The sequence below is a fragment of the Grus americana genome, chromosome 2 (assembly GCF_028858705.1).
Source record: "Grus americana isolate bGruAme1 chromosome 2, bGruAme1.mat, whole genome shotgun sequence".
Lineage (NCBI taxonomy): Eukaryota > Metazoa > Chordata > Aves > Gruiformes > Gruidae > Grus > Grus americana.
The window spans coordinates 69801801-69818922 of NC_072853.1; the positions used below are offsets into that span (position 1 = coordinate 69801801).

The window sequence follows — 17122 nt, forward strand, 5'->3', positions numbered from 1 at the left end:
CTGCCGGCCTGATCCTGCCCCGCCCGGGGCGGCGGTGCGGGGCGCAGGTGCGGGCCAGGAGGCGCAAAGCGGCCTAGCGCGCCTCGGCTCCGCTGGCAGCGGCTTGGTGGGGCGGGCAGGGCCCAACGCCGGGCCCCGGGGCTGGGGGGGGGTCTGAGGGAGTGCGGGGTGGGGGGAGCCCCGGCGCCGCCCGGGGGGGAGTGCATGGCCGGATCCGGGACCGCCGGCTGCTGCAGGACGGAGCGCCGGCACCCTGCCTCGTCCCGGGAGGCAAAGGCCGGAGTGCGGTCAGTTCGCCGCCGGTTTCTGAAGGGTCCCTCTAGACTAATCATTTGAAAAAATGCACGCGCACATATATGTATTTATTTATGTTTGCACCGAGAAGAAAGGAGAGGTGCCTTCATCTCGTCCTCCCGGAGGAGGCAATGGCTGAGCGTTGCTGGTGGCCAGGGCCGAAGGGAGAGGGCAGAGAAAGAGATTACGTTATTTGGGAAATTAATTGCATCGTGATCGTATTCCAGGAGATTTATCTGAACTGCAAAAAGGGGACAAAGGGGGGCTAAGGCAGCTAGCCCCCCCGGAAGGAGTCACCCAGGCCTCTTCCTCACACACCAGACCAGGAAGAGTAGAAATGAAAGAAAGATGAGGGGATTTTATTTTTTTTTCTCCCTTCATGTGCAAACGCGCTCCATGACTAGATCTTGACTGTTTGTGGCAACTTATAAAACTATAAAGCTCTCGCTGCCAGGAACAGCGCGATCCTGGATCTGCTGATTTGAGCAGTTGCTCTTCTTTCCTACCATATAGGGCGGTACTTTAGCAAAGTGCTCTCCCCTTCTGCGCTGCCCTGCTCTCCCGAGCCTGGCCCTGCGTACCCACACGCGTGCAAACGCACACATCTACGATATGTGTGTGCGTGCATATAGCGCTTCGGCGAGTGCATGTGTGAAGGGATGCATATATTTATAATACATATTCTTTTCCGTTCTCCGCCTGGATATAGAAAGAAGGAGAGAACGGGTGTAATCGAGAGTGTGCAAAAGAGTATTTATGGCTCCGCGAGTCCGGAGAGGAGCTGATGAGCAGTATCATCGTTTGGCTTCAGCCTCGGAGAGGCTGGCTTGCATTACAAAGCCTGCTTTCGCTGCCTCCTTGCCTGCCTGCCTGCCTGCCTGCCGGCCGCGGGAGGAGACGGGGCCGGAGCGGGAGGGGGCGGGCCCGCCGCGCTATGCAGATGAGCGGCGGTGACGGACAGCTCTGTTTTCCAATGTCCCTCAGAAACTCGAGTGCTCCTTCCCTCAACTCTTCACTTCAGACTCTATACTTCCCCCAAAATACAGGCTCGCAGGCGCTGGGGGAGCTGGCTGGCTGGCTGGGAGAACTCCATATGCAGCAGCCACTTTTCTGATTTCGGGGGCTCGCTTCTCTCTCTCTCCCCCTCTCCCCTTCTGTTTCTCTCCCCTTCTCTCTCTCTCTCTCTCTCTCTCTTTTATTAACCCTCTCCTCTTCCGTCTCTCCCAGATGCCCTTCCCCTCCCGGTTAGATTTCTGACCGCTCGATTTATTTTCCCTTTTTTGGGGGTGTTCTTTTTTTTTTTTTCCCTCCTGTTTGTTTTTATTCTGACCGGGTGGGCATGGGGGGGAGCATATAACAATTCTGATTCTCTACATAACTGCACAGAGCCAACCGGGGAGGGGGGGGGGAGAGAGAGAGAGAGAGAAGAGAGGGAGAGAGAGAGAGAGAGAGAGAGAGGGAGGGAGGGAGGGCGGGAGAGAGGGAGAGGGAGAGCACGAAAGCAGAGCCAGGAGCAGCGGCAGCAGCAGGGCCGGTCACCCTCGCCCCCTCCCTGCTCCTGTGCACGCCAGTGCAAGCCATGTCCTATCCTCAGGGTTACCTCTACCAGCCCCCCGGCTCGCTGGCTCTGTACTCCTGCCCGGCGTACGGAGCGTCGGCGCTGGCGGCCCCCAGGAGCGAGGAGCTGGCCAGGTCTTCGTCGGGATCGGCGTTCAGCCCTTACCCGGGATCGGCAGCTTTCACCGCCCAGGCGGCGGCCACAGGCTTCACCAGCCCGCTCCAGTACTCCACAGACCCCGCCACGGGATTCCCCTCCTACATGGTAACTACCGAAGAGAAACCCTCTCCTTCTTCATTAGCATCCGCATTCTCATCCTCATCATCTTCAGCCTCTCTCCTCACACACTCACCATCAGCCCCCGACACCACGCCGCACAGCCGGGCGCCCCGCACCGCCGCCGCCTCCGCGCTGCCGGCGCCAGCCGCGCACCGCACTGCGCGCCGCCTCGCAGAGCCTGGCCGGGGCCGGCGGAGACGCGCGGGGCCGGGCGGAGCGGCGGGCCGGGGCCGAGGCGCCGCTTCGCTCCGTGCCCCGGCTGAGCGTGGTGCCGGCGGGCCTGGGACCCGGGTTCGCTCCACGCTTCGCGGAGCCGGGCGGGCGCCCTGATTAAAGAAATACGGATCGTCTCAGTCAGTTGGGTTGGATGCTTTCATTCCCCCCCCTCCTCCCCGCTTTCTCTTTTTTTTTTTTTCTTTTCGCTGTTGTAGGATAGGGGAGGGTTTCCTTTTTTTGTTGTTGTTTTTCTTTTTTCTCTTTTTTTGCCCTCTCTTTTTAAGTCGGTGTTTAGAGGCGCTGCGGGCTTTATCCCCGTGTGGTTTTATTTACTTTCAGTGTGTTTTGTGCTAATAGTTTAACTGGATTTTAGGAATGGAAAGGAGCATCTGTTTGCGATCTGTGAGCTTCGCTTAAGCCCAAGATGGTTGTGGTGGCCGCAGTTTCGAATTTCACTTTCTTCTTATTAGTTAAAAGGAGCATTTGCGATTGCGTGTGTGTATATTCTGTGCATAAACTATATAAATAAAACCATAAACTATATAAATAAACTGCACGTCTAGATGGTTATATAGTTTTATAAACACACACACAGAGAGTCAGACACGTATCTAGTCCATACACACAAAGACCTGTGCCTGGAATTTGAGACTGGAGCCGCTCTCGAGATCTAGGAGGGGATAGTTCTAGGGCAGCGGGATAGTTCGCTCTCCCTGCAAAGTGACAGGGAAACTATTTGCTTTCTGTCTGTAAAATACGGTGCATAAATTGTCGTGCAGTCTTTATTCGGAGTGGTATAAAAGATCTGAGGATCTCGCTTGCTTGTTTTTCTTGTTGAGAACCAGTAGGCGAGTGGCTGGAAGTTGCAGCGAGGTTGTGAACTGTGCGGGATATTGGGGGGTGATGTTGCGCCTGTGACTCGCCGATCTGTGGGATTCAGAGACGTGCTGAAAGTTAGCGAGTTCCTTAGCGATATCTTTAACTTTTCTTGCATTATGCAGTCTTAAATAAGCGCAATTTAAACGTTAAAGGGCGAATTAAAATGCTAATTACATCGTATTTGAACAATTCGAAACGGTGCATATCTTCTGATTTGCAAATTGGATTTGCAATGCATTAGTGCAGTGAATTGCAAAGTGGCGGCTTTGTTGTATTTTCTATAGCAAAAAAGGAAACATCTTTTGAACCTTTGAGAGAATTGTAGATATCAAGACACTACCTGTAGGGCCTTTAAAATGTCTGCTCGGTTCAAAAATTATATTGGGAAATATTCAATTACAAGGAGCTGAAATTAGTCAGAAAGATTAAAACATCGCCGATTTTAAGCGCGTGTGCCTGTGTCTGTGTGCTGGGCGGAGGAAAGGGGCGGGGGGGGAATCGCAACTTAATGGCCTTTGGGTGCTGCTTCTCCCCCTCATAGAATATGGATACAAGATACCATCCCGGGGAAATACAAATATAACCACCGATCTCGCCTTGACAACTTACTAATGGCTATCAGCAATAACAAATTGCCAACCCCACCGTTTTGTTCTGTCCAGGGCTCCCCTTACGACGCCCATACGACGGGGATGACCGGAGCCATCAGCTACCACCCGTACGGCAGCCCTGCCTACCCCTACCAGCTCAACGACCCCGCGTACAGGAAAAACGCCACCCGCGACGCCACGGCCACGCTGAAGGCCTGGCTGCAGGAGCACCGCAAGAACCCCTACCCCACCAAGGGTGAGAAGATCATGCTGGCCATCATCACCAAGATGACCCTCACCCAGGTGTCCACCTGGTTCGCCAACGCCCGCCGGCGGCTCAAGAAGGAGAACAAGATGACCTGGGCCCCGCGGAACAAGAGCGAGGATGAGGACGACGACGAAGGCGACGGGGCGAGGAGTAAAGAGGAGAGTCCCGAGAAGATGCCCGAGAGCAACGAAACCTCCGCGGAGGACGAAGGTGGGCGCAGGGTGACCGCGGCCGCGGCGGGGTGGCCCCATCCCGCCCCGTCGCGTAATCCCGGCAGCGGGGCAGCAGGGAAGGTGGGGGGCGGTGTATAACAAAAGCGACCCCAAAACGTGTCCCGTCCCGTCGCCTCCGGCTGCTCCGGGCGCTTGTCGCCGCGCAGTGCCGGTGACCGGGGCGGGCGGGGGGCGGCGGGCGGAGGTGCCGCGGCGGGCGGCGGCGCGGCGGCGCCGTGCAGGGGGCAGGCGGTGCGGTGCGGGGTGTCGCGGCGGAGCTAGCCTGTGGGGATGGATACTCCTCGAACGGGATTGCAGGGAAAAGGCCGGGACGGCTAGCGGCTCCCTGCCCGCCGCGGTGGCGGTGATGGTGGCCGTGCTTGCTTCTCGCCCGCTCTCTTTTTGCCGCACCCCTGACTCTGCCTTTCTGTGCCCGGCGGGCCCTTGCAGGGATCAGCTTGCAAGTCGACTCGCTGACGGACCACTCCTGCTCCGCCGAGTCTGACGGAGAGAAGCTGCCCTGCCGAGCGGGCGACCCCCTCTGCGAGTCGGGCTCCGAGTGCAAGGACAAGTACGAGGACATCGAGGAGGAGGAGGAGGACGACGAGGAGGAGGAGGAGGATATCGAGGAGGACGACGGCGGCGGCGGGGAGCGCGACCCGCCGGCCAAGCCCGCCACCTCCTCGCCGCTGGCGGCCGTGGAGGCCCCGCTCCTCGGCCACCCGCACGCCGACGCCGCCCGCAGCGCCAGCAAGGCGGCGCTGGGCGGCCGCGCCTCCCCCGGTCCCCCGACGCCGGCCAGCAAGCCCAAGCTCTGGTCGCTGGCCGAAATCGCCACCTCGGACCTCAAGAGCCAGACCCTGGGCCAAGGCTGCCAGCCTGTGCCGCTCTCCTCGGCCACCCCCGCCTCCGCCCCGCACAGCGCTGCCTACTCGCCCTCCTCCCTCCTGGGGAGGCATATTTATTACACCTCACCTTTTTATAGCAATTATACAAACTATGGGAACTTTAACGCTCTGCAGAGCCAGGGAATCCTGAGATACAACTCCGCAGCAGTGGCTTCAAACGAAGGACTAAGTCAGACTGTCCTAAATGCCAGCTCTGTCCACAAGCAGAGCAGTGACTCTTTGAAAACGATCACTAACCAGCTAGAACAACATTACAGGCCCTCTAGTTATGACTCTAAGAAAGGTAGGTGATTTGCTCTTGCCGCTTTCTTCCCCTTCTCCCTCGCCCTCCTTCCCCGACCCGTACAAGTCCTTTATATGCTGTAGATACGGAAACCTTCTCTGGAGAAGACAGTGAGCGCACCATCACCGCTACCACCGCCGAGTGAAGATGGGCAATAGTATAATCTGGGGATTAAAAATGGCATGTCGCCGTCGTATCGATACGTGCCTCTAAGAACCGAGAGAGGAAATGTAAAAGACGACTTTTAGATCAGTCTCCCAGGCTGCAGGCGCAGCTTTTAAAAGTAATTTTTAAAAGGAAAACTACACACAAAGATGTCCAGAGAGCACTGGTGTCATTGCCTGTATTATTATTTTTTTTCCGACAAACTGGTTTTGCTCTCTTTGTTTCCAGTATTCTCATGGTTTTTTGCAGCTTTGGGTTCAGATAATTGCTGACCTTGGACGTGAAATTACGTGCAGCATGACATTCTTAACTGTGAGGGTTTGGTTTGGGGTTTTTTTTGGGGGGTGGGGGTTGGTGGTTTTGTTTTGTTTTGGTGGGGTTTTTTTTTAGAAAAAGTTTTGCACTAATATAATTGTCAGCTTATTCTAACAAAATACTCAAGAGATACAGGCAGTTATAAAATATTGGCCAGCCTTTTAAATGACCTAGCTACCAATTCTTCATGAGTGAGGGCTGGGACCTGCACACACTGTATAATCTAGTTAGCTGGCTATGTCCTGTGACTAACTGACGGTTATATTTTGACAGATCCCACTGAAGTCTGCACAGTAGGAGTACAACCATACCTATAGAAGTGCAATCACACAGCAATGCAAGTAAGTGAGAACATTTTCTATTACACTGATCGGTTGGCATCGGGTCTAAGGCACGCTGCACACTTCTAGACTTGCTTAACGTTAATTTCTTGCTTCATTACTTAAGAGTCTGATTACGAAGACACTCTTTTCGACTGTTTTTTTAAAAGCTCTCATTACGGCTTTTCTTCCTCGGGTTTGTCTTCATTTTAAAGTCAGGTTAGACAGTTCCCTCACCTTGCGTACTCTTCGCTTGTCTAAGGCAAAGCCGTAAGGGCTATTCAAATGTTACAGAAAGAAAGGTTTAGAAAAAAATATCTTTGAAGGTATTGTTGTTTAAAAACAAAGTGCTTGTGCTCACGTGGCAGTGCTAAAATTGTACATTCCGAGTGAGGCTTCAGGCGGTGACCGTGTATTTAAAATACAAAGGGACAATTATTAGAGATCCGCCTGCATCTTAAGCAGGGTATGCTATCTGTGAATTGCCTCTTGCCTAGATAGCAATGGCACTGCTAATACCTCCACCACTGAGGACTAAATAACCAACCAAAAAAATGCCTTGCTGATATTTTTTCAACTAATTCTTTTGTTGGGAGAAATTAGACCACTAAGAATTTTGCCTTACTTCCTTTTTGTTCAGTTTAATGGTGTTAGTGTGTATTTGAAGGATTTTTGGATGATCTGGTTTTTTCCTTGGTCCACAGGTAGGTGTCACAATTGCTTTGAAAAAAGTCAGCAAGCCATCGTCTCTCCCCGAGCTAATATATATAACAAATCTCTAAATCCGGATCACATCTTGTGCCACTGTATAAAAGAAGACCACAGAGCACTATTAAATCTTCAGACTCTAATTATTAAACCAGAATTTTGTTGGACATATGTGAGTTTGCTGGTATAGTATAGTTTCCCCAATGTATGTGTGACTTTTGAAAACAGATCTGTTTTTCTCAGGATTGAATTGATCACTTCATTGCCACGGTATATATTCGATAGGTGTGATAGGATTTATTGTAAAATTTATTTGTAAAAGATGTATACAGTAGAGATAATAAAGACGTGATTGGAGAACTTGAGTCCTTACAAAGTGGAAACAAATTTGATATTTATTTTTGTAACGATATAAAGCTTCTAGTAATTTATGCAAGTTGTATTGCAATGGAATCCGAACTTTTTGTAAATAAATTTTGCCTGGTTTTTATTTGAAACGTTGATGGTTATACAATCTTTGGTTGTTTAACGAGAATTCTTTACTAATTTATATCTCTAATTGTAAATAAAAACAGACTAGTCTGCAACAATATGGTGTTTTTCGTTCATTTCCCCCCAAATAATAATCTATTCTTTAGAAAATTATGAAAGTTGTAATTTCACTAGGAGACCTTAGACCATAAAATGAGTAAGCAATTTAAATATGTTGCAAAGATATGCTTTGCATAAATTAATTCCTTCTGGGTTGTTCCGTTATACTTAAGCTTTAAATACACACATGTGTGCAAATACGTATTTGTATATATACATGCATATGCGTAGAGAGAGTGATGTGAATACATGCATGTTTCTTATAAACTATTTATGTTGGGTGTGAAGTAGCTTTTTATTTGAGTTAAAATTCTTTAAATCCACCATTTCTATGAAAAAAAAAAGAATTATAATCAGCTATGGTTTGTTTTTAATTTCTTTGTTTCTGCTTCTGGCTAAAATATGCAAAGGAAAAAAAAGATTAAAAAAGTCCAATTCCTGGTTTTTATGATTCTCCTTCTTTTTCTTTCTATCAGTAAACCATATCTTTACAGTCACATTGGAAATCCACTTTGAATGGGCTCATAAAATCAGCTAACTAATTTTAATTTTTAGTAAAATAATGGGAATCCTCATATAATATAATTTCAGAAAAGCAACGAACAATCATTTATTTTCCCCAAAAGATAAATTGAGTGAATATAACTTACGGTTATAAAACAAGAATAATAGCTTCTTAGATTGCCCTTTAATCAATCATACACTTATTTTTCAAGAGGCTCATCTATTTTATTCCATGATTAATAATGTTCCAGCGTGAGAGCATTATTAGATCCCAGCAGGGGAGATCCTGAATGCTTTTAGCTGCTTTGGAATGGTCAGTTGGGGTTCATTATGGTCTGATATTGAACAATTTATAAAATCTTGTCTAAACATCTGCCAGCTCAGATAGGCCGATGTGTCTGAAGATGGGAAATTGCTGGACCAGTTGATATTGACAAACGGATCTCTCTCCAGTGGCTTTTTGTTCAGTGAAAATTAGTGGCCTCTTGCTCAGGTCTTGTTAGAAAGGGCATTTGAAAGTGATCTTAGATACTTCAGGCATCAGCCTTGGGAATGTTAACTGGATAAAGAGCCGTGGCTAGTCTGGAGTCTGGAAATATGTTGTGATTATATTAGAGGGAAAGGAAGCTGTTTTTCTTAAATACATACACGCAATTCCCATGATCCATCTTCCCCCCCCCCCCCCACCCCCCATCGTATTTTACCCCTATAAAGATGTCTAACTGATTGAGAAAATGCATGTGTTTTTCAGCTGATAGGGCACAAATTAATATTGTAATTCTGGAAAACTCTGGGATCCATCTAGCTAAATATAAAACACTGAAGATCTTTGCAGCTGGAGGCCTACTCATCTCATGTTGTTTGTAGAACGATGCTTCTCTGCTTCTGTAACATCCTGGGTTTCACTGAGGTAAAACACAATTGTATCTGCGTGCAACGTGTAGTACAATTAGAGAAATAGCTAAGAAGTAATTCAGTTTTTTCCCTCCAATTTAGCATATGATGTAGATGCAAATATTTACTATAATCATCCTTGACCATCTTTACTGTGCACTTCAGGAAGATTTTATGGAAGGACTTTTCATGTCGGGGCAGACACCTGAACTTTCATTTTCGCACTCTTGCTCCTACTCCATCGGCCCCCACCACCCACGTTTTACGTTCCAGGTCTCTGTTGGACACAACTTGTACATTTCAATTGGTAAAAACCAAAAGCTGTGGCAGAGATTAAAAAAGGCTAACGACATTCCTTTGATGTTTATACGCCCAAAGACTTATAAAAGATTTCCATAATTTACCCACCCTTGCTAGTATTTAGACCTGGATTTCTTTCTGGAAAGAAAAGTAGAAAGACTTGGAAAACTCGCTTTTAAGTATTCACTATGTATGTAAAACCCAATGGACTTCTCTCATCCTCTGAGAAATTCACGAACGGTTCATGGATGCAGATGGGCGACACCCCAATGATTTGGCAAATAAACTTATTTTTTAAACAAGAAATTAATGGGCAAGAACTACATGTTCAACGTCATTTGAGATTTAATAATCAAAATTGAAAGCAGGAGGAAAATGTAGCCTTGCTAGACTGTTGGCACAAACAATGCGATTATTTCAGTATAGCAGGAAAGAGGCAGGAACGACAAAATACATCAGTTTGTGCACGGTTTATTTCATAACGATGCTAATCAGACCGCTGGGATTAAAATCTCACACCCTTTTCTATATTTACTCCCTCTTCCCCCACCGCCTCCCCTCGTTTCTGCGCTCGTTTCGGAACGGGAAAGACAAACCCTCCCATCTTCGGGGCCAGAGGTTTCATTAGAGCTGATTTATTGAAATTCAGGCTTTAATCTCAGGTGGGATCCCGGAGGAATTGGCGCTGTCGTCAAATAGGAAGAGGGTCGCTTTCCACTTTGCACTTCCTGGGCTGCTTTTTTCCTCGCTCCCTGCAAATGTCAACATTTGTTCTCAATAAGAGAGTTATTGTTTCAGAAAAGCTGCTCACCAACTGCCTTTGAGAGCGGAAAAAAGCGTCGCTCACCTTTGTTTGGCTGGTGGAGACTGGGGGAAGGGATGGGGACGGAGGTAACACGCAGCCCAGGCCAGCAGCGGACGGACAGACAGACAGACAGACAGACGTGGGCATTGCTCCTGCAGACCAGCTCGCGGCTGGAGGGGAACAGGCCCGGCTAAGGGGAAAGTTAATACAAAGCGCAATGGGCGTCTACGTTTCTCTCCCCACTCCATTTGCATCTTAGCCACCGACGTGCTTAGCCCCTGTAAGCGAGAGGGAGACTGCAGGGGGAAAAAAAAAAAATGAACAAACCCAACAACAGTAAAGACGACGACTATCTTCCCGAACGTCCACGCGCGGTGGTGGTCTCCAGGTTTTTGGGGGTGAAAGGTGATTTTCAGGTGAAGAAACAAATTGCAAGGTGCACCGCTTGATGTAGCCTTACCTGGCGGCACCCGTTTCCCTAATGGGCCATCAATTAGCTCCCTACGGGGAAGGCCGGCAGCCCTGCTGCCAGGAGCGGGGCCGGGCAGTTCGGAGCGGAACAGCCGGGCCCGCTCCGCTCTCCCCCGCTCCGCTCCGTCGCGGCCTCTCCGTGCCCAGCCTCACGGGAGAAAGAAAAACCTTCTCGCCACTGGAAGTTTCTGCCTCCGTCACATGTTACATCTCACTTAAAGGCGGTTCAGATTCACCGCGCCACTGAGAAACCGTAGCAGGGACGTAATCAATACTGGGAGGATTTTATTGCTTATTAACTTTTTGGGGAAAAAAAAAAAAGGTGGAATTTACTTATAGGTCGATTCTTTGCCTTCAGACATTTTCCGGGTGCTTGGGCAAGCTTCTCACGATCCAGTTAGTCGAAAAGAGCCTTTCCATTGTAGGAATTGAATAATGATGGTAAAAAATACTGTTATTAACAGTAATACTGCACACTAAGTAATATGAATTTCACCCCTTTGTTTTTAATCCAGTAACTAATAACTCAGGTATGTTCCCGGCTTCTAAAGAAATAAAAGCGAGGCCAAAAAAAAAAAAAAGTTAAGAAACAAAGGGATTCACGGTGAATATTCAAAGCACCCATGCATCTAATCCCTGGTTATTACTCGGTGGCTCCGAAGCAAAATCTTTATTAAAACTACAGAGGGAAAGCGCAATCGGCGGGGCACATGCGGGCAGATAGGTAGCTCGGCGCTGCAGGCAGCGATCTGGGGGCAGGCAAGCTCTGGAGGAACGTTTTACCTGTAAGCGCCCTGGCCGAGGTGACAGCCGGGCTCCCGCAATCTGGACCCGTGCCCCCCCCGCCCTCCCCCCTCCCCCGAGCCGTGACTCACGGGGGAATGTCACTATTTCACACCCAATCCGGGTCGAGCCGGCTGCATTTTCCCTGAGCAAAAGTAAGGGATGGAGGGATGCAGCCGCTCTGCCTCGTGGAGGCGGGGGGGGCACCGTTAACTTTTCTCCTTTCGGGATTTGGGTATTGAAAGGGAAGGGGGGGGGGGGGGGCAGTCACCCCGGCCTGGCCCTTCTCGGAAAGGCAGGAGCGCAGGCCGGCAGTGAAAGTCACTTGTGCTCCACCCGGGCTTGTGTCATCGGTGACGGGGGATTTCAAAATACTCCCGAATATTTGGGAGGAAAAAAAGAAAAAAAAGAAACAGTCGTACTGCTCCTTGTACGGCGGCTGTGTGAATATTGTCGGTGCTCGGGCTCTTAAAAATCGCCTCGGAAAAAAAATAATAAGTATGTGCATTTTTATAGGGAGATAAATTGACAATTTATTGTGTATAACTTCTGATCAATTATTAATCGTTAGTGTCAACAACAGGGTTATAATTACCTTCAGTTATTTAAAGGAATATTTATTTTTTCTTCTCTCTGATCTGGTAATTAGTTAATGCTCTGGAGTAATGAATTCAAAGCTGATTTGATAATGATTGAGACAGTTTTTTTTTCTCTCTCTTTTGGCAACCCCCCTCGCGGAGAGGGGGTGGGGGGGAAAGGAGGGAGATGTCTCCCCACGTTTGGAGAAGAGTCCATGTAAAGGCAAATCGCGGCGCGTTTCACTTTTCAGACCATAAATAACGATTCTGGGAGGAAAAGGACGAAATTACAAACAAATAGAGCGCAGCTGGGTCGAATAAGGCCGATCAAAGTTAGCGGCGGCCGACGCTTCCCGCAGCCGGTCTGAGTCCCATAAAGGTGCCAGCAACTCTTACGTCTCTCCCCGAGATCAAGGGCGAGCAGGACATTTTAACCCTCTGACATCTTTTCGCGAGCAGAGGAGAGAGGGGAGGAGAAAAAAAAAAAAAAAAAAGAAGGGGAAGGAGGGAGCTGAGTATTTCTCTTTTGGGGGAGTCCTCAATGTTTTTACGATCACGTAGGGAAGGAGAGGGTGTGCTTTACCTGGAGCCCGTGAAGCCCCCCGCCCAGCCCGTGTAGGATGCGCGGGGGGCGGTGGGGGAGCGGCGGAGCGCAATGCGGGGCTGGGCTCCGCTCCTCGGAGCGGGAGAGGCGCAGCCTTGCGCGTTTAAACGATCCGGAACCCGGCTCAGCCCTGGGGATGGGAAAGCAAGAAATTATTATTACTTTTTTTTTTTTTTTTCTTCCCCTCCTTGCGGGAGCTCGGTAGAGCTTCATCATGAAGAAGAGCAGCCCGCAGGGACGGTGGCTGCTGCCTTCCTCCTAGGTCTTAGGGCGTGAGTAACCCCCGCCTCCGGGCCTGGGACCTGGCACGCAAAGGCGAGTTAACCGCTGAAAAGCCCCCCTCCACCCCCTATACAGGCGTGTGGCGCTGAGCAGAGGTAGAAACTCCACCGTTGCCCCCACCTCGCTTTCCTCCAGACCTCCACTTAATTTAGTGTCAGGCGAGGTCTCGGAGCCAAAAGGACTTTTCGTTTTTAGCGCGGTGGGGCTGATTTTACGGCAGACCTGCGTGAGGTGGAATATGTGTATATATTATATATGATAGTCACATGTTTTATATGTAAAGTGTTTCCCCCGTGCAACAAAACTGCAATGGGAATTGCAGTGCAAAATGCAAGTTTTAAAATTAATTCATCCTGACAGGTTTGACATCGCCCGGCTCCCTTTTTCCTGCAACTCCGTCCGCAAATGAATGCCGTTTCCAGAGTGTATGTTTTAATTTGTCACATCAAGGCAATAAAAGGCAGCAATATATACTTAAGCCAGTTAACATTGTAATAACAGGTTTAAAGGAGCAATTAAATGGTAGTGAGTCGCATGTCTGACTTTCTATAGGCATTACCACATCAATGGTACCTTTTAGTCTGACTATAACTTAGCATGATTGTCTCAATTAGTTTAGCTACATGATAGTTATTGTGAACTCTTTGTGAGTAATCAATGTTACGCAAGCTTATGGGAAGGAGTCTTTAATGGGGGTGAGCAGCAGCAAAGTAACACGGACCTCTTATTTCCAAAAAAATACCTTTTTCTCTCTCCTTTTTTTTTTTTCCCCTCTCCTCCTCATTTCTTTCCCCCAACCCGAAAGAAAGAAACGGTAATTTATAGTCTTATAAATCTGTTTCCGAGATCGGTGTAGCTGAACGTAGATTTACAGGCAAATAACGACTTCTGCCGCGGCTGATAAACGAAACAGCTGCTTCAGTTCAGCGCGGATGGCGAGGTATCCCTGCTACGCCTCTTCTTTTTTTTTTAGTGGTGTGTGTCGCGGCTGTTCGTTGTCACGATTCAGCCCCGAGCCACAAATAACCTTGAGGGATGTTCACATCAAATGACATCTGCGTACGTAGCACTTACGGGCGCCTAAGTTTCCCCTTGCTGACACCGGAGCCAGTCCGAGTCGGCGAGTTGCGGAGACGTGCGTGTAAACCAGAAACGTCCGTGCGTGTGTCAGAGCGGGGGGCAGAGGGAGGAATGACTGCAAAGTGGGGTTATAAATACGATATAATGCAGAGAGAAAGGTCCTGCCGGAGCAGCCGGCCGTTTAGTAACTTGTTAATTCTTCTCCACCTACAGACTCTCATTAAATACCGAGCCACGGGTGGCTAATGCAAAATACAGAGGGCTGCAAATTTAGTGGGAGTTGCGTGAACTGCTTCAAAACACTAACAAGTTTGTAATGTTTTCTGTCACGGGGAAAAAAATAGCGAGAGAGCATGTACCATTAAAATTTAAGATAAACAAGATGCAGGGATATTTCTGTTGGTGAAGTTCTTCTCATTAGTCCTAACAATGTCTCACCATTAGACAAGGCTCGAGTCAGCTTCAGTCTCAAGATTTCAGATCTGCAAGCTTTTTTTTTTTTTTTTTTGCATGCACATTACATTTCTGTCATGCTTTGCAGCAGAACACGATATCCCCAAAGAACCCCAAGAAGAAAAAAAATACTCTGACAGCAACCATTAGTTAAGAGTGCAATGAATAAACCCCTTGCACAAGAGTATCAGGACTAATTAAGATTCTGTTTAGCAGCCCTGGATGGAATGTTAATGTAGCTTTGACTAACTGGGAATAAGCAGGGGGAAAAACTGCATTTTAAGAGGAATGCTGGGGTGATAACATCTCTCACTTCTTCTGTCCAAGGTCTGCCCAAGCCTGTTACAAAGTCATTATCTCAAATTACTCCTGTACTTCATTTTTAGAGGGTTTGGGCAAGATCCCCTGGCGTTGAAGCGCTGCCTAGAGCCTCACAAAGCCAATACTCTCTAAGGGGATAAAGGCTGAATCAACCCACTATCTCTACCTTCGAGAGTTTGCTGGTACCAGTTCCTTGGACAAATACAGCCAGGATTCTGGAGGCAGATTAGGATCTATTGCTGGCGTCTCCTCGCAAATCCCTAAAGGGTTTTTGACCCTTTGAAGTTTCGTCTATTTTGCTTACACAGAAGTTTACATGATTAAGTCAGGATTTTACAAGGCTCAACAAGGCAAATTTAGTCACCTCGGAACACTCAACACCCAAAAAAAAAAAAAAGAGTAAAATATCCAGTTCTCCTGCTACTCGTTTAGCTCCAGAAATACTAGCATACTGTGATATTTAGAACGATTAGTTTAATAAAAGAGAAGAATATCTGCAATGCTGCTTCAGCAGGGGAGGGTAAAAAAAATCCCCTTCCCCTCAGAGCTGTTTGTGGTGGTGGTTGTTGTTATTATTATTATTACAATATATAGAAATGCCCCCCTCGGCTCCCAATGATCGTAAATGCAGCTATGTTTCTCGGAGAGTGGATAAAATTTCCCGAAGTCCTTTCCAGCCTTTCTAACATTTCCAGCCTGCCTTCCCTCCTCCTTATCCAGGCAGTTGCGTTTTTTTTTTTTACCGTCGAGCAACAAGCCTGCCTAATCTTTCTCTCTGAAGTAAACTTTTGCAAACGCTTTACTTGTTAAAAGCAGCCTCGCATAATGCAAATCTTTGCTTGGAAGGAGAGGGCTGGGAACTGACAGCGTAAACAGGAGAGGAGGAGCAGAGCTCTTTCTCGGGGAATAGCTACCTATTTAAAGAAGTCCCCTGCAATCAGAGCGGGAGGGCTGTAGCTAGAGACTGCGGTTGCATCTGGCCCACCACGCTCGCATCGCCTTTTGTGGAATACAATCTCGTTTTCTCTCTCTTTCTCTCTTTCTCCCTTTCTCTCTTCCTCTCTCCCACCAGAGGGAAGATTGCTCTGCTAACGGATTACTGCTGCAGAGTTATTTTCTACAAAGGAAAGAATGATCCGTTCAGGCTCTGAATAATTAATAATAATAATAATAATAATAATAGTAATAATAATAACAACAACAGACCTGGCAGGTTGGAAAGTTTCTGTAGCTGGATCAGTGAGTTGCAGGGACAACAAGGGCAATCAAGCGAGCTGCAGATTTCTCTTCCTCAATTGATTTATAATTGATGAATGGATTTTCTTGTGCAGCTGCAGCACGGTTAAAAACTATTGAAGAGGTAGGTGTCCTGGGAGGTGTTATTTTGTAAGGGAGACAGTTAGGAGTAACTGGGTGCGTTTATCAGCAGGAGATCTGAGCAAGCAACATGATTACATTAGCTGTTAGTGGCTAGGATTCAACTTTCCATAGGCCTCCAGCACCTGCAGTCTCGTGGGTGACTCACATGGAAATGGGTTCGTGCCGGCTGCTGGCCGCATCGGGGCATTGATCTGGTGCAGAACTCCCCATTGATCTTGGCGAGGAGAGCTGCACCCATCTCAATGGGACGCTGTGCACTGCTGCTCTTCTGGCAGAAATCGGTCAGGTCTGGTTTTGCAAGAGAAGGGGGAGCAATATCTTGCAGCATTTCTCTCTCTTGCTCATCTTAAGGAAGTGGAAGGATTTTCATAGCCTTTATAATGGACATATTTCCTATTTCTGCTGACTTTTCCCCCTCCTTGTAGGGATGTACCTGGTAGTTAAAGCATTTGCAGTGTGTCTTAAAGAGAGAGAAGCTTTAAAATGGGTACCAAGACATACGCTAACCTGTTATGCCTCTGGATCGTGGGTGTTCACCACAGCTCTGGATGAACTTTAGGACCAGGTTCCTGGGTGGGGGGCGCTTTCCATATGTTCTGGATTCACATCATAAACCATCTGGGCTTTGGTGTGGTACTTTGTTTTTGTGTTGCTTTTTTGGGAAGGAAAAAAGTCTTTAGAAAGGACAAGCCTCCTGGCATCAGGACGTCCCTGCACCCTTTGTAAAGGGGCTTAGGGCTATATTCTAGAAGGGGACAAGATGTAAATGGAATAAAAAAGTCCTATTCAGCTTTAATCCTTGGGATCACTCAGCTTCAGGATCATGCTCTTTTTTTGATCTTAAACTCACCCAAGATATCATGTGCTGTCTTTCCTTATGTCTAGAAAGGCTTCAGCCTTCCCGGAGGTGAGGAGATTATGCCTAACCATGTTTGGGATGCTCACCCCAGCATGCCCTCACGCCAGGTCCTTGAAGGGCTCAAGCTAGCGCACCCTCCCCACGCAGGCTTAAAATCCCGGCTGCTCGTAGGAGGTGGTCACCTTCGCCTTCTCCAATGCACCTGAAATGTATTTGTTCCTG

General features: G+C 48.2%; 1 protein-coding gene and 1 long non-coding RNA gene across 3 annotated transcripts; one reads left to right on the top strand and one right to left on the bottom strand.

Moving 5' to 3' along the window:
* The first annotated feature begins 1340 nt into the window (after positions 1–1340).
* On the top strand, positions 1341–7581 carry IRX2 (iroquois homeobox 2). Of its 2 annotated transcripts, none has more exons than XM_054816330.1 (5): positions 1341–2116; positions 3889–4294; positions 4747–5487; positions 6241–6308; positions 6992–7581. In XM_054816330.1, exons 1-4 carry the CDS (start codon positions 1874–1876, stop codon positions 6282–6284), a joined length of 1434 nt encoding a protein of 477 aa, XP_054672305.1. In that variant the 5' UTR covers positions 1341–1873; the 3' UTR covers positions 6285–6308; positions 6992–7581. The 2 variants fall into 2 exon arrangements, with proteins under 2 accessions (XP_054672305.1, XP_054672306.1); XM_054816331.1 differs by lacking the exon at positions 1341–2116 and adding an exon at positions 2426–2488.
* Positions 7582–9660: 2079 nt separating this feature from the next.
* On the bottom strand, positions 9661–10722 carry LOC129203328 (uncharacterized). Its single transcript, XR_008575981.1, has 3 exons — positions 10417–10722; positions 10132–10279; positions 9661–10036 (listed from the first exon to the last, which is right to left on the bottom strand). It is a non-coding gene; the product is annotated as an uncharacterized LOC129203328 (long non-coding RNA).
* Between the last annotated feature and the right edge of the window lie 6400 nt (positions 10723–17122).

What these genes read in the sequence shown, in the direction of transcription:
- IRX2 (XM_054816330.1), top strand. Translation starts at nt 1,874, where the DNA reads ATGTCCTATCCTCAGGGTTACCTCTACCAGCCCCCCGGCTCGCTGGCT. An exon ending in AACCTCCGCGGAGGACGAAG is followed by an intron (nt 4,295 to 4,746) that starts GTGGGCGCAGGG and finishes GGGCCCTTGCAG; the next exon opens with GGATCAGCTTGCAAGTCGAC. An exon ending in TAGTTATGACTCTAAGAAAG is followed by an intron (nt 5,488 to 6,240) that starts GTAGGTGATTTG and finishes ATATTTTGACAG; the next exon opens with ATCCCACTGAAGTCTGCACA.